We start from the raw sequence: 25,253 nt of genomic DNA, 5'->3' as shown, positions 1-25,253 counted from the left end.
ATGCTGCTAGCTGGCAGCTAAAAACAATAGCAGAGCTGACCGGAGATGTCGCCGCCGTCATCAATTTGACTGGTGGTCATGTTATCTCGTGACTGGTTTGTATTAGGCGCTCATATAAAATAGTGTTACAATTTCACTGGTCATCATGTTAGCAGAAATAAAATAAACAGTGCACTAAAAAAGACAGATATTGTAAATGAACATGCGACATTTAAGAGGTTACCAATCCTAGTGCATGCCAGCTTTGTGCTGTGAGCTTTAATTAAAAGAGAATAAAAGAAACAAAAAGAAAGAGATTGTGCGTCTTGTCATGTCATAAGGCTATAGGTTACATTATAGTTGTTTCTAGCTCTATTGTGTTTCATATGAATAGTCCTAGCCTTTAAATATTTACAATATCTTAATCATAACATACCAGACTTTTGTAATTCTGACGGTCATTGTTACTTATTGTGCCATTAGCCTTCACTGTGCCTATTATATTAAGTTGTGGAGCAGTCTGATGAAAAGTTGGCATTTTTAAGGTGGCGTTACATACACTACTTTAAATTAATTGTGGTCAAAGGCAAGAACATACATGTGAAGTGTACATTATATCCGAGAGTGAAGACTTTGTCCACATCCGTTGTAAGCAGCTTGAATTTAATGAAGCACCTCACAACAACACATTCATCTAAAAAATCTGAATTCTTTGACATAGAGCAACTTTTTTTTTTTTAAACAGTAACGCAAATAGTTGCTTTCCTTGGTAATGAGTTACTTTTATTATAAAGTAATTCAGTTACTTTTTGGATCAAGTAGTGAGTAACTATAACTAATTACTTTTTCAAAGTAACGTTCCCAACACTGATCAGGGCTCTACACAAACTTTTCTAGTTGCCATGCATGCTGATGAATAGTTGACTTAACTGGCATAGTGTGTATGTGTGTATACTTTGACTTTCACTTGTAGTTTTACTGCCTTTAAAATAGCAAAACGCTTGTTTTTCTGAAGTTTGTCCGGCTTCGGTGTGAAATAGTGTATGCGCTGCACGTGTGCGTTCTTCCTCGTCCCCTGCCCCACGTCCGCTAGGCACGCCCCACATGTGCTCTGTTGCTACACTTGCCCAGACGCCTCAGCGCTACGCTACGCTAGGGCTTGTAGACAACCAAAAAAATGATTGGTCGACCAAGACTATGGCACAGGTAGCGAATAGTCGACCAAAAAAAAAAAAAAAAAAAAAAACGGATAATGAATGAGCAGGTGCAGAGGAGGATGAGGAGAAAGAAAAAAAGACAAATATTTTGTTTTGGCGTTTTGTGGTGCCGATTTGCTTTTAAACACAGACCATTTATGACATGAATCTTATTTGAGCTTTGACCAAAACCGGACAAAGCAAAAGTGAAACCTACAGGTCCGAGAGACATTAGGTATTTATATCAGAGCCCGACCTCACACCGACAATTAAAACCTATTTTTTTCCTCATACAAATAACATATTTACGTTTGTTTTAGTGGTAAGCCTGGTTTTATTAATGAACAACTGTTAATGTCAACATCAGATCAACGCACGAGGAAACATACGCACGTCAAACACAGGGATGCAGTGTGCCCCGCGGCGCCAGAAACAGCAGTGGATCTGTTTACATAATCCAGGTATCAAATATAAGAATAATCCATGTTCTTGTGCAGAAAAAGGATTGATTTAACAGTGGATGCTTGTGTTTCAAGCCTGTCTTAATTTGTTCCCTCTCTGCTCTTTGATCTGATCTGTTCTGAGGACAGCACAGTGACAGCTGAAGCGCAACACTTGCTTTTTTTTTGCAGCGGCGCACGCACTCACATGGCTGTTGCCGGACATAGAATCATGTTTAGGCATTAAATACATTATATTTATATGTTATCCTTATCACCTACATAATTGCATTGCATTTTTTTTTTTTTTTACGGTATTGAAACTGACACTATTGCTGGTCGACCAATGAAAATCTTGGTCGACCACGACGGCATCGACCAATTAGTCGACTAAACAACCAAAGTTGGCAGCCCTACTCTACGCACTCGTACAGATGAGACCAGATGAAAATTTCACTCGCACACACTAAAAAATACTTCCATATGACACTAATTTGGTAGCAGTCTCAAGCCCTGTGCATCTATCTAACGTCTATCTCTCAATCTATGCAGTATTTATCTAGCATCTATTCCCCCAGGAACCACTGATCGAGTGTTTAGTGCCTCTAGTATATTTCCATCTATAATCTATGCAGCCATCACCCATCAATCCTAACCCTTAAACAAATTACATAACTATAGATAAGAATGAGAGTTGATCTAACACATTCACACTGACTAATGTCCCTGCATGTGTGTATTGCTTGTGCACACAAAAAAAATCCCAGTTCCACTACAAACACGGTGCTCCCCAATAAAAGCAGCATAAATGCATGCACAGCAAGTCAGCCCACACAAACACGCACATATATACCAGGATTAGCAATGAGCTCATCTGTCTTTTTCATGGAGGCTCAGAAAAAAATGCAACATTGCAGGAGGCATCACAGTTGTGATCTCAACTCAGATGATGTCAATTATTATCGAAATGTTCTGAAAATGTAGGAACAAAAAGGCATTGGATTATAACAGTAAAAGCTATGATGGAGTTACACTATCAGTCAAATCCTCTTCTTAAATTCAGTCCAACATATTCTTATTAGATGCCAATTTAATATTCTATGAGCATTAATTAGCAAAAAAAATATGCTTTGTTAAACATAGGATGTAACAAAGTGGAGGCAGGTTAAGGTGTTCAGAAACTGGACAGAGGTACTGTAGCCCATGTTTAGGCATCAGGTCACTCTTTCTGTCCTGCAGTATTGGGTTTCACTTCAAATTATCCACACAAGAGAAAGCAGACAGATTTAAAGGGTGGATGTGCTGCTCCTTAACCTCACATCTGCCCCTTCATCACATTCGTCTTTAATTAATGCCAGGCCATCATTTGGCAATGAGGGAGCGGAATTAATTAAAAGCATTAAATGTCTGATGATATGCTCATTTTCCTGGTTGAACTATCAAAAAAAAAAAAAACGCACTTAAGGACCAACTCAGAGAGAGAAGCATGGAGGGGACACAACACAGGCCACACTCAGAGGGACACTGACCATAAAACACTGTTAATTCAAAGCTTTATATGATCATGAGGTCGACCATAACAATTAGAACTGTAAGAGCTTTGGTGATGAGGTTAAGGTTCTATTAGAGGACTTTCTGGACATTAAGAATCCTCATTTTCATTGAAGATTTGCTCAAAGAGAAGCTTACCTTCAACAGAAAAATAATAATTTATATAAAAATTTAGATAAAAACAAACCTGAAGAGAGAAGATATTTACTTTCAAAGTGAGGCCACTTACTTGAGGCTGAACTGTTCCACAGTGGAGTTTGGCATCAGGTAGAGGAAGATCCTCAGCGTCTCCCCAGGCTTCAGAGGCTTCTCAGGCAGCCTGAGGAACATGTTTTTATCCAACTGTTTATCCACCAGCAGCTGCTCCTGACCGGCCTGGTACAGGCTGATACTCCCGATGCGCAGCAGGGGGTGCTGGGCCAGAAAGCCATTCCGGTGCCCCGAGCCCTCTCCACACTCTCCTTCCATGCTCGGCTCGTGCAGAGTGTAGTAGAGCTCGGCCTGAAGGGTTTCGCTGGGTAAACCGTCCAGCAGAGCGTCCCCGGAGCCTTTCCTTCGTCCCAGTGGAGCCACGTTGGTGTTGAACCAGGACGGCGGCAGATCCAGCTGAGCCAGACACTGAGCCAGGTTGCCTTTCATACGGCAAGAAGTTTTAATCTCGCGGACATCGCGAAAGGCGTGGAGACGGATGCACGGCAGCTTGTCCTGAGCTTTGAAGTCGTCCCAATCCCGACCGGCGATGTAGAAGAATACCTGAACTGTGGGGTTGTTGGAGAACACCCTCGCCTGGACAATGAAAGCGCGAACCTTCCAGTTGACTGTCAGCTGACCAGGAATATCCAGAGGACTAGCTGGCTGGAGCAACTCCTTGGACAAGGCCTGATCCCGGGAAAAGGGCCCGAAGCTTATGTTGATGGCAGGAAGGTCTTTAGCCTGGAACACCACAAAGCTCTCCGAGCGCTGCAAAGGGTGTCCCAGACTGAGGCTGCTGCTCTTACTGCTACCACCACCGCCACCAAGCGTTGGTCCAGAGACTGGAGCCTCCCGCAGGAAGAAGGCCAGCTGTGCATTGGACATTTTAAAGTTGACAGGGAGGTAAACGTTGGGCGGCGCCGGACTTGCCGACAACGCTGAGGAGCTGAGGAGGGCATCAGAGGAGGTGGGAGAGGTTTTACCAGCAAGAGCTGTGAAAGGAGAGAACAGAAAAGGATCAACAACTGAGCTTCAGCACCTGATTTTAACTTTTTTTTTGTGGAGGACGGAAAGAAAGGTCAAAATATCCCAAACCAACGGCTCTGAAACTTGAAGTGTCTTACCAAAAACACAACAGGGAAGAAAAAGTGCAATTGACCTTTCATTTGATTTAACACTAAAGAAAATGCTAACTGTAGCTAATAAACACTCATCAATAACTCCTAGTAGATAAGGTCAGTTAAACAATAAAGCAAAGAAAGCAGCAAATGGAAATACTCCTTCGTTTCCAGAATCAAACTAAATAAGCAGAGATTTCCTGATTCTGAAAAATACTCTGATACCAGCATAATTCGAGCCCCGATCAATGGGATTGTATCGTTTAATGAGTCAGAAGGTGAAAGAACATCAACAGCTGTAAACACATTTGTTTACGTTTAAAATAAAGCTGTGGAACATACAGAGATGTGGGATGTGTTGAAGAAAAAAACTCTTAAGCACCGAGAAACGAGATGTTTACCTGGAATACATTTACAATATCACCAACACTGTTTATTGTCTAGATCACACATGGGCAACTTGTGGCCCATGGGCCAAATTCGGGTGCCAACAAGCAAAATACACAAAACAAAGGACAGAAAAATGCTTCAAATTACTTTAAGGGAGTATGCTACAAAGCTCGATTACCTCTTAAAGCTGCTGCTGTTCTCACGGAGCACAGCAGTGCTACATGAGAAACGGACGGAGTTTAACAGACAAGTTAAAGTTAAGCGGGCACTGGTCGACTATGATTTAAGAGTCAGTGATGACTTGCATAGTTGTTTTCCACGTTAGACGGTGTTTAGGTGGTGTTTGAAGTGGCCAAGATGAGAGTGGGAAGGACATTTCCGCATTAAAAAAAACATCCTTTTTCCTCATGGTGACGGCGTTTCAACCCGATTCTGTCCATTTCTGCTCTCAACAGTAAATTCCATTTTCAATGGTTGATTCTGTGATTCCATTAAGGTGGATTTTATAGAGCCCGAGTGTAGTTGTTGTTAGCGCACTCAGAGACTCGGCTGTAGTGCATACAAGCGTGTGTCCTGTAACCATCTCTGATTGGCCAGCAGACCAGGAAGGCGGTTCTCAGCGATTCTGATTGGTGAACATATATATTGCTCAAATGATGAAGACGGAAGAAAAAACCTCTGCATCTGAGGTTACGTTATCGCAGTAGTGAAAACCTTAATACCGATGCGATTAAGGTTACTCGTTCAGCATTAGCGCTGTCCGTTTATCATCCAATGGATTAATATCATAAATAATCTCACGCTTTTATGCATTAACAGAGCCAGCAGCTTCCTGCCTGTGTTCTTTCATTCCTGCCTTTTCTGTAAGAACAGTGTTGTTTTTGGTCTGAATTATGGATTTTAATTATTCACAATTATAAACTTAAGCAACACCTAAACTGGTCAGGACCAGGTGCTGAAGTGGATCAGGTCTGTGCGAATATAAAAGCTCCGCCTCCTAACCAGTCCTTCCTGGTGCACGCTGCACTAACACTGTTGCTCTTTACTGTCATCATGGTTTTAAATACATTATATTTGTTTAAGATCATAAGCTGTTCCTCCATAGTAAAAAAAATAAATAAATCGCTCTGCCAGGTTTCTCCATTGTAGTGATTAGTCGGACAGTGCAATCCCCACCCACTCGTCTTAAATTAGCGTGTTGTTATCAATCTTCGTAGGACAGCCTCTCTCTGACAGGGAATGTTTGGTTAGGTGAAGCCCGCTAATGGAGATAAATCCAGGATATAATTATCTAGCTTTGTAGCATAACCCCCTAAAAATACACAAAATGATGACAAAAATAGACAACACAAGCTAAAATGAACAAAAATATGCACAAAATGACTTCTTAAAACACACGAAAGAATGAAACACACAAAATGGCAATAAAATACATAAAATGATAATATACACAATATCCAACAAAATACATAGAATGACTCCAAAAATGAAAACAAGAAAATTACAAAATTACAAGGGAACACAGAAAACGACAACAAAAAAAACACAAAAACATATAGAACAAGGAAAACAAATAAAGAAAAAAACACAAAACAACAGCAAAAGTGGACAAAAGCTTTTGTTTTTTCCCTGTATTAACACTCAGATTGGTGATAATTGTGAATGCTGACATGAACGTTGATAGCGTGGCTGTGTTTGCATCAATAGGTACTTGTATGGGTGAGTACACTTATCTGAATACAAGTGCTATTGACCTCTCTAAAATAACATACTCGTAATTTCACAGTATACTTGGAATGAATTAAACTAGTTAACTAATTGTTGTACTGGAATGCTGAAGTCACAAGTTCATTTTAGAAAGACGACAGCAACTTTGTTATTGTAAAATGGGTCAAACTAAGATTTACATTTCACAGTCAGAAAAAAACAAAAAAAAAAAAAAAAGGGCCAGAAAAGGGTGACAGTGTGATGAAAGTGGCCCACTGGCCACAGTTTGAGACCCAAACTTGATGATAAAAGCCACTAAACTGTGAAATCATGGCGGACAGATCCGAGCCTATCTGGATGATGTGCAGGTTTACACACAGCTGCCATGTGGAGGTAAAGGAACGGTGAAAGTGACGTACCTAACGCAATAATCCAGAGTCGAGTGCACACACACAGCAACCTGTCCCCATGGTTCAAATCAAACATTAAAAGGCCCATAGTCCACTTGGTGTGCTCATCGAAATCTCATCCGTTCAAAAGGTTAAAAAAAAAAAAAAAACTACTATTAAATAAGAGAATAAAGCCTCCTTGGCCTGGAGACGGAGCTGAACAGTCCACCGAAGTTTCTCAGTGTTCTTCATGTGTTGCACGATGCTCGCACAGGTCCTCCGCTCCGTCTCAGCTTCTTCAACCAGTCTGACTCCCTCAGTGCGTTATTAGGCTCTGGGCAGAGAAGAGGACTTCCAGCCACACGCACACGCAAACACACACTCACTAAAACACGCGCGCGCAGCGGCTCGCTCGATCCCAGACTGCGCGTGGCTCCGGGACTTCCTCTGCCCGAAAGGCGGAGCCTCGTGCCGGTTGGTGGGTTGCTGCTGCTGCTGCACGCGGACCTACAGACAAAGCCCGTGACACCGCCCCGTCAGGCCACACCTAGTCTACGGTCTGTAATCACAGCAGGTTTTAGCTCCGGGTCAGGTATACTAACACACACACACACAGAGAGAGTAATAATAATACTCTGCAGCTCGATTCATCTTCTCTGAACGTGTTCAGGCAGACTCAAGTGAGTGAGTTTGTGTGAAGGGGGATGGATGTGTAACTTGAATGCCTGTAGGCACATACACACACACACACACTCACACACACACAGAGGGGAGAAGGGAAAAGGGAGGGATTAGATTAAAGTTATAGATGAATTAGCCTAGCTGCACTTGCCTTCTCCTACTTTTCTCTCTTCCTCCTCCCCCTTCTGATCCCCCCTCTTGTCTGCATTAACCCCCTGAGTAATCCATGAGAATGAGGGGTTCAGCTAAAACAGGGGGAGGGGTGTTTGGACTCCCTAAGTGCTTCACTCAGATGTGCCAGGAATTCCCATAATAAAGGAGAGTGGGACTGTGTGCACTTGTCTCTCTCTCTCTCTCTCTCTCTCTCTCTGTTCTCTCTCTCTCTCTCTCTCTTCTCTCTCTCTCTCTGCTCTCTCTCTCTGTTCTCTCTCTCTCTCTCTGTTCTCTCTCTCTTAGCTCTCCTCGAGCTGTGTGTTTGGGATGAGTGGGTGGGGGCTGGGGCGGGCTCCATAAAGTGAATACAAACGCGTAGGCGATACAAGAACTGGACCACAGCGGGAGAAACACGCCATGCTAACAAATGAGCAGCCATGGAGAAGAGCTACTCAAGGACTGTCTGGTCTGTATCGACCCACATCCAGAGCTGCTCTTCACTTCATCAGGATTCAAAGAGACAAGCGTACAATGACCACCCACAAAGTTTCTGGGGGAAAAAAAGGCCTCTGCCTCAGTCCGCCACACCCAACATCTCCCACATTACGGCGCGCTTTTTGAAGTCACCTGAAAACACAATGCTTACTAAGACACACAACTTGGCCGTGATTGAGGAGAACAGACAAAACTGGAATGGTGATATTGTTATTGCAATGCGACATTGATTATACACAGTTTTTCATCATAAATGGGTGGTAATCTTGTCCAAAATTTTGCTACAAGGTCTTGAAAGACGTATCTCATGAAACTAGGCCCGGGACAACGCCGCAATGTAATCGATAACGTCGACACAAAATGTGCACGCCGATGCGTCGTCCGACCAAATCAAAGATGGCGGCGCCGGAGAATAACTAACGCAAGTGGCTCCTCCGAGTTTCAAAAGTGCAAGGCAGTGAAGGCACACACTCGGTTGTCAAAGGTAGCTGTTCCCCGTAACCCTCGTCCTTTATCCCAGGTGTGACAGGACGGCAGCGCGTCGATGGGACAAGGAGGAAACACCCGCCGTGACATCAGCAGCAGCAATACACACACAATTTGTAAGGTAAAAGGAAAGTTTATTTTTGTTGGAAAAGCACTTTCTGTTTTAGCATTTGGAATTTTGAGTTTAAGAAAAATGTGAGTGGCAGAGTGTATTACTTTAAGTTGTTGTTATTTTAATGTGAAAGGAGAATTAAGTCAGTAGCTAGGCCTATGTGTTTTCAACATTAATATTAAATTAAGTTGGTTCAGGAAGGACACCATGAATGCATTATTTTGTACCTTTATATTCTTACTTGAGCTTTATTTTGGAATTTTGAGTTGAAGAGCAATACATTTTGCAATGTTTAGAAATTCACATTTGTTTTTCATTTTAGATATGTAAATCAACATGTATAACCAATAATTGAATCGAGTCGAATCGAACTGGAAAAAATGAATCGTTAGAATAATCGATGCATCGAAAAAATAATCGAGTGGCCTACTGTCTAATAAGATCAACATGTTAAATCTCACGCTACGTAATCTAACACAATTTCATCGCATGCTTTTGGCGCACTGTAGTATCGGAAAAATATAAAATAATCACAATAGTTAACTCAATAAACCATATTAGACACGTTTGGCACGATTTCACTCAGTTTAATGACATCTGAATGATAGAAGCTGAGGAAACGGAAACAAAAGGAAAATGGTAAACGGATGTGGAAATGAGACGGAAATGGAAAAATCGGAGGCTTAACAAAGCACTGTTTTCATCTTGTTTCACAATTTCTACTGTTTTAGTGCTGTGTTTAAAACGCAAGAAGATATGGGAGCATCATTACGCTCCATCCCTCTGATTGTGTCTGGAGGCAGGAGCAGCTCAGAGAGACGATGAGCTGCTAAACCTGCTGGGACTTTTAAAAGGAAATGTTCTTCTCAAAAGTAGTGTGGAGGTGGCCTTGAGCAAGGCACTTAAAAAATGTGTCTCCATGCGGTCCACAAGCACCTGCTGCTGGCCAATCAACCCAGTGCATAATGATTTGCAGGTTGTGGTAGTTTGGGTTTTACCGCCTCGGTTCTTCTCTGCTGCATCTGTTGGTTTAAACTCAGGAGAGGCTGCCGCTGGGGAAACAGCTCCAGGTAAACAGCTTGCTGACATTATCAGCAAGCAGCAACTCATAAAAAATCATTATTGCATCGTTTGCAGCTGGAGAGCAGAGTGAAAAAGTACCAGTATTCGAGGATTAAACTGGAATGTTATGGAATAAGAAGCACTGGGATGACCTGGGTAAAAAGGAACATTATAGACAGATTCAGTGCATAAAGATTCACATACTGAATCTCATCAAAGACGAATAACCTGTGTAAATATCCACTTCTGATTATATGTGGACTATGCAATTGCAAAGCTGAGTCCTTGGCCTCATCTAAGGGGAATGTAATTGAGCTGTCAATATCCAAGTTGCGCTATGTGTGATGTCAGTTGAAAGGTATTATGGGAATGATTGACATCATTCAGTAGTTAGTGGACTGTTTAATGGTTTAGGAATCTCTCCATGTAGTTACGCAAACTGGGAATTTATGAAGAGAGCATGTAATTAGCAAGGCCACCAGCAGGAGGTGTTGTAGAACAAGCTCAAATAGCTGAACATAGGGATTTCTCGATTTATTTTTTAAAATGATCCAGATTCAGGATATTGTTTCGGATCATTACCAAAATCTAGTCACCTGTTCTTCATCCCATTTCAGAGGTACTAACAAATTACACATCAGAAAACTAACAACAGAAACTTATGTTGCTAACACTTCAGGTACTTCCATTTGCATCCTGGGATGTTACTACAATTCCAGAGGGTTCAAATTCATTCTCAAACTCCACATGATTAAAAACACAAGATAACCACTGATTGTTACTATTAGTTACTAGAAAAGGGAAGCTTATATTGCTTCAACATTATCTACTGAAAAGCTAACAGTGATTTGAACCAATTTCACATATGAATGCTTATGGGCCAATAACATCAATGACCCAGTATTATTATTTTTTTGGACATTCCTATAGAAAAACATGAGCACAATGTTCATGAATAATTACCCACTGTTGCCGACATAAAACTGCTGACTATTAATCACATGACTAACAGTTATGTTGAAGCAAATTAGTAAAAACGTTCGCTGGCCAAATGATAACGTACAGTGGAAAATCACATTGACAGGCTAACAAAATTAGCAGTGTGCGTATGAGAATACATATACTGTAACATTGGTTGATCTAAGTGCTGAGTAAGCATTAATAAGTTAGTTTTACACAGGAAATGAACAATTTACGGTTAACGGTGATTGGTGAACTCCTTATAAAGAGAACACAAAACTGATGCATCATGGGAAATCATGCGACTAATGTCTGCTACAATGCTAACTGACTTCAGACATCATACTGCAGAAATACACATATGAACAGCTTTTGGCATCTATTGTGGCTTGGTAAAATGCCTTTTAGTTTAATGCTAAGTTATAATAGGAAATCACTTAGACTGGCTAACGGAATTAGCATCACACAAACACTTTCACAAAGCCTACTTTTTTCATAGATATTCTTTCCTGTATTACATTTTTGTTCTTTATATATTCAAAATAAACAAGAAAAATAAACTCATCCAGGAATGAATCAAAGGAAGATTAAATCGGTGTGTTGACCAAGATGAACCATTACTGACTCAAACATGATGTTTATTTCAAAGCTTACCTGACTACTGTCAGCCCAAGAGCCCCCTCGTCACTAACACAATGAAACTGTTCAATGGCAACTCAATATTTTTACTCAAAACAAATCCTCCATCTTCCAATTTTGAGCTCTGAGGAGACGATTACATCCCATGATGCATCTGGATGCGCTCACTAACAACATCAGTGTGTAGGTGGCATGGCAGGCAGGGGAACATGGACACAGATGGTTCTTTCCGGTGTGAAACCCGAGCCTCTGATTACACCCAAATTGAATTGGGAGTCTCTTCCTGTTGTGCTCCCATTAAGGGAAACATCTGCCGTGTGTGAGTGCGAGGGAAGTAAGAGGGTTTTTAAGTCCGAGGGCACTTGCAATTCATTAGATTATTTCCTCTGGTGTGGATGAATAGCGGACCAGGCCACTTTCAGGCTGAAGGGATTCTATTCCAGTGCTGCAGTTTTGTCAGGGACCGTCTGTAGAAATCAGATGTTTCAAGGAAAATAAGACAACAATCACCATGAATACAGCATGCTGCAACTCCTTTCAAAGTTCTGACATTTGACCTCAAAGAACGAGATAAAAATGCATCAGCAGCGAGCAAAGCAATGGGATTATTTTCCCTCTGACCTCCAACCTGGAACCACGGACTCAGACATCATTCTCACAAACACAAGAGGATTGAAAGTCCTCAGCTTTAGTAGCCTGTAAAATTCCTCCAACAAAATCCACTCAAGGGTCAAGGGCAATGATCTCACACCGTGGAGCAAAGCATAGTTGTGAACCAAGACACAAATAATTCAACAGACATTATGGACACTACCGTCATGGTGCACATTGTATTAGTAGTATGACTGGATGTTTATCCAATAAAAGTCAGTGCATGTCTAAGAGCGGGGGCTCTCAAATGAGAAAAAAACTCTAATACCCATAAAACCCATAATAAATAAATATTTTAACAGGTTGTAACACATTCTATGCACACAACTCCATGCAACAAAAAAGGTTTAACAGTAAAAGCAGGAAAAAATTACATGATTTAATTGCGTAAACAGTAGGAAACGAGATCCTATTGCTGAATTCATAAATATTTAAAGGAGGCATGTCAACCTATTAACATATATATATATATAAAGAGCGAGAGCTAGAGCCTGTTTGTATGCACTGTACATACTGCTGGACTTATGTTTTCCTTTTCAACCAGCTTCTGCAATCCTTCTCCTACCATTGCTGTTGATATTTCGACAAACTTTAGGCACATTCCTCTTTGGTTTTTGACAAGTTTATTGTGTTTAAGTCCTGATTAATTTTTTTTTTTTTACCTTTTATTTATTTAATTAGGTTTTTTTTTTTGTTCATACATTTTAAAGAATAATTTCCGGAGGATGAAAAGAGGGAGAAAATTCAAAAGCAAACGTGTCGTTGTCCCACCGTAAACAGCTCTACTTCCTCCCCCTGCCTCTGCCAATCTACCAGAAGCCACATCATATTTACCTGTTTGCTGTTGTGACTCACAGCCTTGTTTCCGTGCATTCACTTTGACTGACAGTCTCCGTTACAGGAAATCAAAGCCTATTGGCTTGGCGATCGCGGCGCAATTTTCTATTTGTCTAGGGGTCTATAGGACAAAGGCGGGACTTATATACATTGACGTATATGAATGACCACAGTGAAAGACTAGGTATATCAGCTTTAATGATGGACTTAGCTTTAGTTTCACCATAAAAAAAGTCACAAATTCTTATATAAACAATAGTTTATTAGAGCTTCATGATTAGAATTTTCAGGTATCAACACAAACTGCCTGATTTTCTTTTCAGGGTCTGAATAAAAGCTTGTAACTCCAGCTTTGCCCCGAGGTTTCCTTTACTCCGTGTGATAAAACTCAACAAACATCGTTTTCGCACTTTTCCCTCACGCCAACCTTTTATTTCACAACTTTAAAACTCTACTTTACTTTTGCTGAGAATTAAGTTTAAATATAAGCCCAAAATGTAAAACTGCTCAAATTACTATTCCATTAGCAATGACTGCAACACACAAAGTGTGGATGAAAGCTATGCTAGCCTGAGGCTAAAGCTTGTATTAGCACTTGAAACACTCATTGGGGAAGTCTGTTTTTCCTCGTTCAGACCGAAGTAACCTTTACACACGGACTGCAGACGGATCATCTCAACCGCATTCAGAACGTGGATTGTCACCTTTCTCTGGCGTGTGCAGGAAAACGACATCCAGGCTCCGTCTCACCGGACGCCCTTTTGATCACTGCGTGTGTTTGCATGAAAGCAGATCTCTTCAGAGTCGAGTAGAGGAAATCTGTTACTTCACAATCTTATATTTGTCCTATGTTTCGCTACATTGCACGTCCCCTGAGGCCAACGCATGCGTGCAACATGCTTTTGACAGATTACACAAATCTCAGTGGGAATACCCACGTCAGTGAGATGCAGGAAAAGCAGATGGCAAGTTCAAGTTGGTGTAAACAGTGGTGTGTACAAAGCTGGATTAGTAATTAGTAATAAACTCACCTGCTGCTGCACAACAGAAATGTAACCACATGTCACGTTCACACTGAAGGATGAAAATGGATAATTCGGAAATTTCTGACTCAAATCAGAATCATATGCTGCTTTAATATAAAGACTAGCGGCTTCTCCAGCTGAATGGGCGAACAACAGCTGATCATTTTTTCTAACAGAGCTGATTGTTTTTCATGCACTATTAGGTCGTACTGTGTGGATCTGATTTTCAGCAGTAAAAAGCTTGGCATAAACTATGCAGAACCGCCATTTTGCAGATATCGCACGTTTGTTGGTTCCTGTTAGCTGTTGCTAGGCAACAGTGTTCCGTTGGTGTACAGCAGGGGTGTCCAATTCCGGTCCTCGAGGGCCACTATCCAGCATGTTTTAGATGTTTCCCTCTTCCAACACACCTGATTCAAATGATTAGGATCGTTATCAGGCTTCTGCAGAGCTGGATGAGGAGTTGATCATTTGAATCAGGTGTGTTGGAAGAGGGAAACATCTAAAACATGCTGGATAGTGGCCCTCGAGGACCGGAATTGGACACCCCTGATCTACAGTTTCTGAACAATGTGAAAAAGCTAATGGTTGCTATTACATCAAGATAAAAAACCCACAAAAACATTTATTTTGTACCTCAAAGCCAAATAATGACACTTAGTCAGAGTTATCAAGACGTTGGCTCCAAAATATTGGTACGGGATACACGTTTAAAATGTTTCCGTTTGGATGAGTTTTGGTGAATAGCGAGGACCGCTTCAAGCCGAGCTGCTATGAGAGGGATCTGTGGGCTAAGCTAATGGCACCAAGCCAATGTTACGCTTGATATCAGACTAGGTCGCGACAGGATTTCTTCACAGAAAATTTCAATGCAGCTTGTAAACGTAGAGCACTACTACGTTTCTGCTTACATGGGCGAGGGTCATGGCACTAACCGCACCCCCACCAGATTGTTCCCTCTTACTTCCTTGTGACTAAATGGCATCCACACTTGCCTGCCTCTATTCACTACTTTCCGTCTGCATATGACCCGTATTTAATGTTTTCATGGTGTGTGTGTTTTCTTTTTACTTTACATGCGCTGCGGCTGTCAGTCAGTTCTCTGTCAGAGCTGGGAATTTGATTGAACCCTAGGTGGCCAAAACAATCAAAGTAGAATCTGCTTGTGTGATCTGCTCTGAACTTCCCTTGTGTGTTGACACCGGCCCAAAGGAAGCCACCCTCCCATGCAAACGAATACTAAAGAGATTTAACACATTAGGATTCACCGGTGTGAACTCACACTTCACTCCTGTCAGACCTCTACAGTCCTGGCACAGTCTCATATGTTTTCTTCGGATCCACGACGACATGGCTCCTCCTGACCTTCCTCGTACTTCTCCATCAGAATTCCAAATGCAAAGATTGCATTTGTTGTGCTCGCTCCTGGCACGAAGCCAAATGGCTGCTCTTCTACCAAGAGTGATCTGGCCAAAACACTAAACACTAAACTCTGCAGCACTAAACTCTGAGTCGCACTAACTATGGTCCTGGACTCTGCTGGAGGAATCCGTCCCACATTATCAATAATTAACATTCTGCACAGACTCGGTGTGACCTTTCCATGGAAATGGCATTTCATCTTTCCAATCATTTTGTAAAGTATGTACAGATGGCCAAATTAACAGTATGCATATGCCAACGCTTTTGTTATGCATGCAGTTGCTCTAGTTTAATGTCACCTAAAAAACATCTGTACAGGTGACAGCTCTGTCCGTCCTTTATCCTGACAGCACAGAATGAAAGCAAAGGTCTAACGATCCGGCCTGACTTCCTCTACGTAATGTAGTCATTGCTGAGTGAGGTTTAGGAAATTAACTCTCAGTTTTCAATCAATCACTCACCTCCTAAGGAAAGCAAACATCTGACCTGTGATTTTGTGAACCCTGTGTGTGTGTGTGTGTGTGTTCTGTCCAATAATCAAAAATAATGTAGAAAACAATACTTCATAAATGTAAGTGGGTTTTTGAGCCATCATTATTTCTACTTCTTATAATTTGAAAAACAGCTTTGTTGCTTTCTTTACCTCGACTGAGCAAAAAAAAGATTATAATATCCAAAGTGACGTACCACACAAGCAGTTAGGGTTACGGGACTTGCTCAACATCTCGCAGTGATGACCCAGGTTGGATTCGAACCAGTGACCTTACAATTACAAGCCCTTCCTTAACCGTTATTCCACCACTGCCCAATAGAGTCTATAGAAGCTATGATGCCAGATTTGGGCATTTCCCTGTGTAGAATAATCTGCCGTATCTGGCAACGCAAAGCAGATACAGTAACTGTGTGCGAGATGCTACTGAAACAACACTTTGGTACATGGAAGAACAGACAAACAGAAGAAAAAACTTGCTACATGTGTGTTTGTGTGCCGTAAACAGATTTATTTGATAACATCATTAGCATACATACTGGAGATAACATCATTGACCAGTTTAAATAATATGATTTTATTGAGATAAGCCATGAGTTGAAAAAGTTTGGATACGTTCAAGGATTCTGTGAGACTGAAGGTCAGAGGGATTTGGTCAGCGCTCTAAAGTAACAAAAGTACGTGCACAGCATCCTTCACACCTGACCAATATCAAATCAATGAGAATGGTATCAGCATATTGGAAAAATGTTCTTATGGGATATCCCTGAATGAGGCTGTGTATGGTTAATATGATCATAATATGATTTGGTTCTTCAGACTTCAATCATCCAACCATATCCACTGTATCTTTACTTGTACAGTAATAAAGGATGCGTGTACTTCTGCCTCCTCTGGTTTGATTGTGATCTCCGTTTGAGGTTATAAAAAGTGAATACCTTCATATTAAACCCACAGGGTGGCCTTAATGAGGCATAATTTGTGGTTTGGAAAGAGATTATGTAACCAGTGTGAGACCATCAGTGGAAACATTTCATCATTGATTCTTCATTTGCAGCCAGAAGAATTATCCATAATGCAGACTCCCAGTTCCTCCGATGGTGGGGAAACTGGTTTGAATGAAGAAAGACTCAACTCTGCAGTCTCGTTAATGACTTCCTGAAACTATTATTCAGCAATATTTCCATCAGTCTGTGAAGTGAAGGGAAAAGGTGGTTGGGTTCAGCATTGAATATTCTATGTTGAGTGTTTCCTCAAAATGCTTTGATGTTCAGATAGTCCTACCTTCAAAGGGATTTATTTTGTTGTAAATATAATATTTTATAATCAATAATCAACTAATAAGTAACTATTATTCATCAGTCTATATAACGCTGCGGGGAAAATGGGTCAAGACAGAGTAATGAAGAAGTTAGTGAAAAAATATTCTATGACGTTATATCAAACGTAATTAATTCTCACTATTAACTCTGTTAGCCTATCAATGTAATTTCCCATTATAGGTAAAAATAAGCAAACCAAAGATTTATTTTTTATTTTTGTTCCCTCCAAAACTAATCTTTATTATTCTTATTCTGCTATTTATCTGCTATTTTATCTTGAATGTCAATCTCATTATCTGGGTTTGTTCATCAAGCCCCAAATTTCCATTCAAGAGGCAGCTACTATCAGACTAAGACATTTATTTGTTTGTCTCCAGCTGCAGGTAAACACAATGAGAGACTTAGAGGAGCTAAAAAGTCAACCGCACACATTGAAGAACTGTTCACTATCTGCATAAATTACAGAAACACATGGATTGGAGATCCTTAGAGGGAGCTAGCAGCATTAACATCAGCTCAAACTAATGCCTGCTCATCAGTAATAGCAAGCCCACAAAAACATTTTTTTCTAACAATCAAATGGTGAATAAGTTGCTCTCCAGCCGTCTGTTCCTCTCACTGTCGACGGCTTAGTCTCTGCATGCGTTAGTGGCGTATTGATGAAAGCATGCAGATGCCTTTTGGCAGTGTGATCAGAGGTTCAATATGACCTGAGGCAGATCTATAGGGCTGCAGACAGCACTGTTCTCCCACAGAGGACACTGTGTAGAGTAAAACCAGCCTCACATCTTCCTCCCTGCTCATCATGCTTTGTATCACTCGCCTTAGTTCTAGTTAATCAGCAACGTTTCCTGTGCGTGCTGCCAATATGTGCGTGTATATCGCATCTGAAGGTCAGAATTATCACCACAATGCATCTGTGTGATAAAATGCTCACTTTATTTTCTCTGTGAAGCTGTTTTTGTGGCTCATGCTCATCATTTCTGCAACAAACTAATTTCCTCATGGCAATCAATATATGTAATATAATAAGAATATCTCAAAGTACCTTTAAAGACGTCTGAAATTAGCTACAACGGGGAAATGCTTCAAGATGCTTGAAATACATCAAGCATGTCTTGCAAATGAAAGTAAAAATGACAGAGAAAACATGAATTATTGCATAAATGACCAAATAATCCAGTTGTAGATATCTCAAATTTACCAATTTAATGAAACTCTACAATATTTTTAGGGACTGTGAGAAGAACTTTAAATGTTTTCGCAAATCTTGCAATTTCTTAAAAACAATTCCACAAAGTTACAAAAAATTGGTAACAAAATGAAGATTTTTTTTAAGTGAATTGAACTGATATTGATATATTCTTTTTTGCTCCACCTAAAATCTGTGGCCCACTTGAGATCAAACTGGTCAGTATTTGGCCCCTAAACTAAAAGGAGTTTGACACCCCTGATTGAAATCATTGGGAGCCTAAATACAGTAACATTATTCTGATTTGTTGTGGGTTTTTTTTTTTCAGTTTCAGCAGCTCAGCTTTCATTTCTGGGGCAGCCGTGGCTCAGTGGTAGTGTGGGTCCTCCAATAACCAAAGAATTGGGGGTTTGAATACCGCTGTAGGCAAGTCATTGTCGTTGTGTCCTTGGGCAAGGCACTTTACTCACATTGCCTATTATGAAGGTACTGTGTGAGTGAGTGTTGGTGGTGGTCGGAGGGACCGATGGAACACTATGGCAGCCTCGCCTCCGCCAGTCTGCTCCAGGGCAGCTGTGGCTACAATAGTAGTTTACAGAATAATGCACATCAATGTAAAGGGCTTTTAGTGTCTATGATAAAGCACTATATAAAATCCAATGCATTATTAATATTATTATTAATTGCACCTCTCAGTTTTTAATGCAGTTCATAATACAATGCTTTTTACAGAAGTACATACCACCATGCTCTCTCTTTATGGTTAATCCCAGTGTGTGTTCATCCTTGTGTGCATGTGTTCCCAAGCCTGTTCTTTACCCAAACGTTGTGCAAAAATTATCTAATTGTTTAATGTTGTATTTAAACCTGAGATAACATTTGTAAGGATGCTTTCTTGGATACTTGAGTTAGAATACAGGTCTTAGATTAGGGATTGAAAATTAGAAGGGAGGAAGTGTTTAGTTTGGATTTGTCTACCTTTTACTTTGGGTTAGGATTGTTTTTTTGTATTGATCTCACAAGCTCCCTCTACCTTAAAGGACATCTTTTAAATCTCAATTTTCGTTATTTAAACAGAAACATCTTCCTAAATAATAGGAGTCAAACCAAATTCATCAACACTTTAATAATTTGTGGTAGTGTCAGTTTTGCACTTTTCTCGACTTTAGTGCTTAGAGAGTTATTACATTCTCCCATAGTATGCAGTCGGCTTGTTTCTACTCCATTTGAATCTTATTGTCTCTTGATCATTTCAGCTGGAAGTCGTTTCACTGATCTTGGATGGATTTCTGTCCATTTTCTTTTTAATCTTTAATCTTCCCTTCAATCCACTTAGAAATGTGCTCCATGTGCTGTGGGTCGTTAGGGGAAAAGAAACACCCGATTCTTTGAGAAAGTGATACATATCCGACTTCAATCTACTGGTGTTTTACCATCACCAGGCCTTAACAAGATTAAAGGGCAAGTCTAGGCCAGAAACAGTAAAGAGGGGCCTTAGATCTGGAGATGTTTCCTCCCTTAAGGGAAGAACGAGGGAAAAAGCCAAGGAAGAATCGAGATTATCTACATTTGACATAATTCTTCATGGAAAAGAATTAATGACAGTTGTAATTTCTTTTAAAAGAACATTTACTACCTGTAATAAATTACGATAAAAGTAGTTGATTTAGACACTTGAAGGTGTTTACCCTGATAACTTAGTTGGATTAATGGAAAGGGGTCATTTTGAGATTTTTATCTACACTTCTGCTGAAACATGACTTCATTCTCACTGATGTTAAGTGTAAAGCCTAGACCAGTCCTGGGCAACCAGAGGCCTGCGGTCTGATTTTGTGTGGCCCCCAAAACAAAAACACAAATTTACTCCAAAAGCACCAATAATGACAGAAAACTACATAAAATGACTCTGAAAACACATAAAGGGCCAAGAAAAATATGCAAAATGACTACAAAATACAATGGTCACTCTGTGGTGCAATGGGAAACCTTGCTGCCTCTCAGTACAGGGATCGTGGGTTCAAGTCCCGCTGGTGAAGCCACAATTTGTCACTGTGATAGCCCTACAATAGATTGGCCAGGGGGCTTTACACTGCCTTATGCCCTATGTCTGCTGGGATAGGCTCCACCATCCCCTGCAACCCTGTACATGATAAGTGGGTATAGAAGACGAGACTACAAAGTACACAAAATTACTCAAAGAGCCCCACAAAACAATGACAAAAAAACCAATAAATAACAAAAACACAAAAGGACCACAGAATATAGAAAATGACACAAAAGATACACTCAATGACAGAAAAACACACATACACCTGATTAGTCATTATTCTGAATACTGACATGAAAGTTGATAATATGGTCCTCGGATCAGTGTCAGACAATCACAATTCTGTTATTGAATCACAGTTCTGTGATAAAAGTTGCCCATCTCTGGCCTAGATGATGGTTAGTATATATTGTAATTTTTGGCTTTAAAGACAGACTTTTGACATTCAAAGTTGAGGCTGTGAGGTTATAAAACGTAGAGGTCTCAGACTACAGAACGTGACTAGTAGCATTAATGACCAGGCTATTGATTTAGAGACTAAAGTCGTAAAGTTCCAGCTTTGTCAGACGTGTAATATTGGTTTGTTGGAGAGAATTAGCGGATGTGATGACGAGGTGGAACCACGGTTGTATTTCATTATGATATAAATGAACTGTAATTTATGGGCGATCAGCTAAACCCTCCAAAGCTTTTGTCTGATTATCTTTTTATGTTTTAACCTCAGTCAAAATGAGACCTGTGTTTGGTTCCTGGGGCTGGAGGGAGGAAATACGATTGGTTTGTAGACATTCGTGTTGCTTTGTGCCCGCAGGCGGATACATTTCTGCTATGCTTTAAATTCCCTTTCCTACGATCATTAATTTCATCACTGGGGAGAATACTTTTACCCCCCTCACTGGTTCGTTTAGTAATCTTCTTCACATCTATCCAGATAGGCCATTACTTCCAGTGTGTATGGGCGTCCTCTAATTACAATGTTGGACCCTATTACCTAATAGTTTCTTAATAATTCCTAATAACCACCAGAAACACTCAGGACTCAAAGGATTTTGTTACAGGATCTGGGTGGGGACTCCTTGGAAACAGACTCAGAGGACTGCAACCATCTGGTTATAGGATCCTTATAGTGGACTAGCAAGACACAGTCAGACTCAAGTAACTCAAATGAACTGGATCGATTCGATTAATGATCTAGATTAACACAGATTCATAAAAAGAAGGCAGTGGCTATCCGTACGGTTGCCGTATCAATATACCGACATTCTATCAGTACGCAACGCCCCTATTTGGCCAATTTACATCACGTGATAGGTAAACCTAATCCTAACCCTAAGACGCTACGTACTTGTACTTCGGTAACCGTACCAATAGCACCTGGGGTTGTCCGTACAGCAACTGTACATATAAACACTTTTTAAAAAGAATCAAAGTGATCAATAGTAGCAATTTCTTGTATTATAGCTAGTTTCACAAAATTAGCTTAGAGAAAAAAGAATACTGTAAAAATGCTATAATGTATTGAAGGGCCTCTGTTACTTTGACAATTGCACATGAGTCATGTTTATAATGCAGTTTCTACAACAAATGAACCCTTCCCATTTCCTCTGGATTAAGACCGCTCCCTGTCCATTGATTGGCGTTACATCAGTAAACTGCTCTCTTGTACTTCTTTGAGTGGTTACTAAAATGTACTCGTTTAGCCGCTCTTGGCAGAGTCTGCATGCTTTGTTACACCAGAGTCCATTCAGGGATTACAGTGACAGTTTACAACAAAAAAGATTAGTGACTTAGCGACTCAGGCGACAGCTAAGATGAACAATAACTGCCTCACTGAGAGATTTCCGTATTTGAATGACAGCAGTAGCAACATTTGAGTGTGTTTTTACAATTGAGTGTACAACCGAGACGTCACAAGCCTCATACTCACCCTACACTGACTTGTGTATGAATTTTGCACACTCTTCATTAACTCCGATTTATCAATTAGTTGATGAGGGTCATATTCCTCCGAAAAAGTCAAGACTTTTCAGACAATCGGTCTGGGGGTTATTACTGGGCTATAATAGTGTTGGATTCGAATTACTTACGTTTCACTCACTAAATTGTTCTGGTCCATTTGAGTCAGCTGAGTCATTCCCTAATGATTCATCAAGATCCTCTGAGTCCTGAGAGTTTCTGGTCATTCATTTAATGCATGATTTCTGTATCCAGGGAGTCCTCTACCTAGGTACTTTAACCCACATTGTTTGAGTCTTGGTTTGCAGTGGTTAATAATCGTTCTCTCCCGTAATTCGATTAATCTCCATCCTTTAAATCTATTGTGCTTATAATGAGTTTGCTGACTTTACGCCCGTTGTGTACTCTGAGAACTGGATTTGTCATGATTCAGTACTAAGATTTGACTATTTAACCCAGAGGCCGCATAGTGTGGCGCACTCTTACATGACCAGACTACCATCTAATTTTTCAATCCTTACATCTCCAATTCACTGTTCACTGTTCATCTGATGCTTTTGTGATCCCACCAGCGAAGGCCGTTATTTGGATCCATTGTGGTGGCATTCTTTTATAACTTAGCCCTTCATAATGCCATGGCTTCACCACAATCTCCAAGGAGCCTTTTGAAACTAAAGCCTCACCGCTCACGGCGAAGGAGAAAAGAAATCTCTTTATTCCAGACTTTTTCTCCTATTACTGTCACTGCACTAACTTCAGTTGTGTTCCCATGGTAATGGGTGACACAGCTCATCGGCACATCACCATAACAACAGTCCTATAAGGAAGAAGTGCCTGGAACAACACTCCTCAGCGGACAAAGTGAAGACTCAAAGAGGGAGCTCCAGATTCCAGCAGAGAAGCTGTGCGTCTTTTTTTCTTAAGGAATTAAGAGGGAGGAACTTAGGTGTTAGTTTGTTCAGTGGTTACTGGTTTTAGCCTGGAATGAGTCAAAGACTCTTCTATGGCCAGCATTCACACCTGCCCTTTAACCACACCAGGAAATACAGCTTTCTTTGATATGATCTGAATACGCTACTGGACTGTTGCGCAAATCAAAGAAACTCCACAGAAGACCTGTTAGGAGTCCCTGTCACCATTTCTGACATATGTTTTATTACCATCCTGTGAATAAAGTCATGCAAATATATGATAATCACTGACAGACTAAGCATTGTTTTGAACTTTTATTGTTAATGAATCCTAATTTAAGATTCCAGCAGACTTTGACCTCAGTGTATCATGTGGATGATGTCAGAGGAGTAGCTCACGCACATGTACGTAAACAAACAACATCAAACGGTGTGTCCTCAAGACCTACATTTCTAACACGTTCACGTTTCATGTTGGGATGATGAGTTGGTAACAATATTAACTTTTTTCAAAGCTCATCTGGTTGTATCTGATCCGAGCGCCACATTATCAACGTTCATGTCAGCATTTAGAATGATGAGCATAATACACAAGACAACTGGTTCTGTGTACTTTTGGTCATTTTTGTCAATATATTCAGTAATTTTGTAGATTTTATATTTTGTGTATTTTTGTTGTCGTTTTGTTTTTGTTTTGGTGGTCGCACAAAGTAAGACTAAGGGCCGCATGTGACCCAGGTCCCACCAGTTGCCTATTTCTGACCAACAATATTAGATATCAACTCAAAACAAAATCTACTACCTACTCTGGGAAGACTTATGACCGACATGACTAGGGCGTCACCGGCCACACATTATCCACCATGCTGTGTGGAGTGATTCATGTTCAGTCCTACACTGATTCACTCTTTATCAAATCTACACTGGTTCCCGTTCCATGAACCAATGGGATTCACGTGAGACAATCATGAATAAACAAGCGACTCTCTTGGTTAACAGTGATGACTGCTCTCATTCGGGCTGATGGCGGTTTGAGACGATGTGCAGGTGGTGAATTGTGCAGGTAAATATGATGAGGGAGGTTTTAATCAATAACGTACAGGGACAATGTCTTTCAGGTCCTTAGTTCTACTAAAAGCCTCCAAAGCAGCGCACATGATAATCTGCTGCTGTTTACATTAATAATGCACAAAAATAAAACATGCTGTGTATCCTAATTATGGCCCAAGTGTGTTTTACATTCAGGGATGGTGGGACTACGTTATAATTGCATCTCATTAACACAGATTTCTAACAATTAGAAAAAGCAGAAGTGTGTGTTTACTTAAAGAACTTTAGTATATATGATGAGGGTAGCAAGTTTGTTTTAAAGGTCCATATCATGCTATTTTTCACCCATCTCCATTTGTTCTAAGAACCCCAAAAACATAGTATTTGAGGTTTATTTTCCCAAATACATAACAGGCTAATTAGCGGCCTACTTATGCATATTCATAAGTGGGCGTGTCTATAGACGGGACACTGACTTCTTCCTCCCCGCAGAGGGCCAGAGAACGGCCCGCCCTCCTCCCTCAGCAAAGCAAGAATGTACCATTTGGAAACTTTTACAATAAAAAAGGGGGAAAGGAACAAAAGGATAAATCATAAACTAAAATAAAATAAACAGCCAGTTTGTAACAAAGTTGTTACATGTCAAGTTACTACTAGAGGAGTTTTTTTTTTTTTGTAGAGAGAAATTCCATCATCGATTTGGTCAAATTAAGACAAACAAGAAAAAATAATTAAATATTCAGAACCATAGTCTGAGGTTTTCTCTTTGAAAGCACTTTAACAGGACGGCAGAGAAAGGC

The 25,253-nt window shown here is 40.5% G+C and overlaps 1 protein-coding gene across 2 annotated transcripts in view; it reads right to left on the bottom strand.

The window, feature by feature from the left end:
- tmem132e (transmembrane protein 132E) overlaps nucleotides 1–25,253 on the bottom strand; it is a 389,634-nt gene that overhangs the window by 123,304 nt on the left and 241,077 nt on the right. The window contains exons 1-2 of one of the 2 annotated variants that reach the window (XM_028466767.1): nucleotides 6,993–7,487; nucleotides 3,396–4,350 (exon numbers count right to left, since the gene is read on the bottom strand). In XM_028466767.1, the coding sequence (XP_028322568.1) occupies nucleotides 3,396–4,350; nucleotides 6,993–7,071 (1,034 nt within the window). In that variant the 5' untranslated portion in view covers nucleotides 7,072–7,487. Of the gene's footprint in view, nucleotides 1–3,395; nucleotides 4,351–6,992; nucleotides 7,488–25,253 lie in introns of those variants that run through there. The other variant, XM_028466769.1, reaches the window with a different exon arrangement.

Source organism: Gouania willdenowi, chromosome 14, assembly GCF_900634775.1.
Source record: "Gouania willdenowi chromosome 14, fGouWil2.1, whole genome shotgun sequence".
Lineage (NCBI taxonomy): Eukaryota > Metazoa > Chordata > Actinopteri > Blenniiformes > Gobiesocidae > Gouania > Gouania willdenowi.
This window is presented reverse-complemented; position numbering and strand designations above follow the sequence as displayed.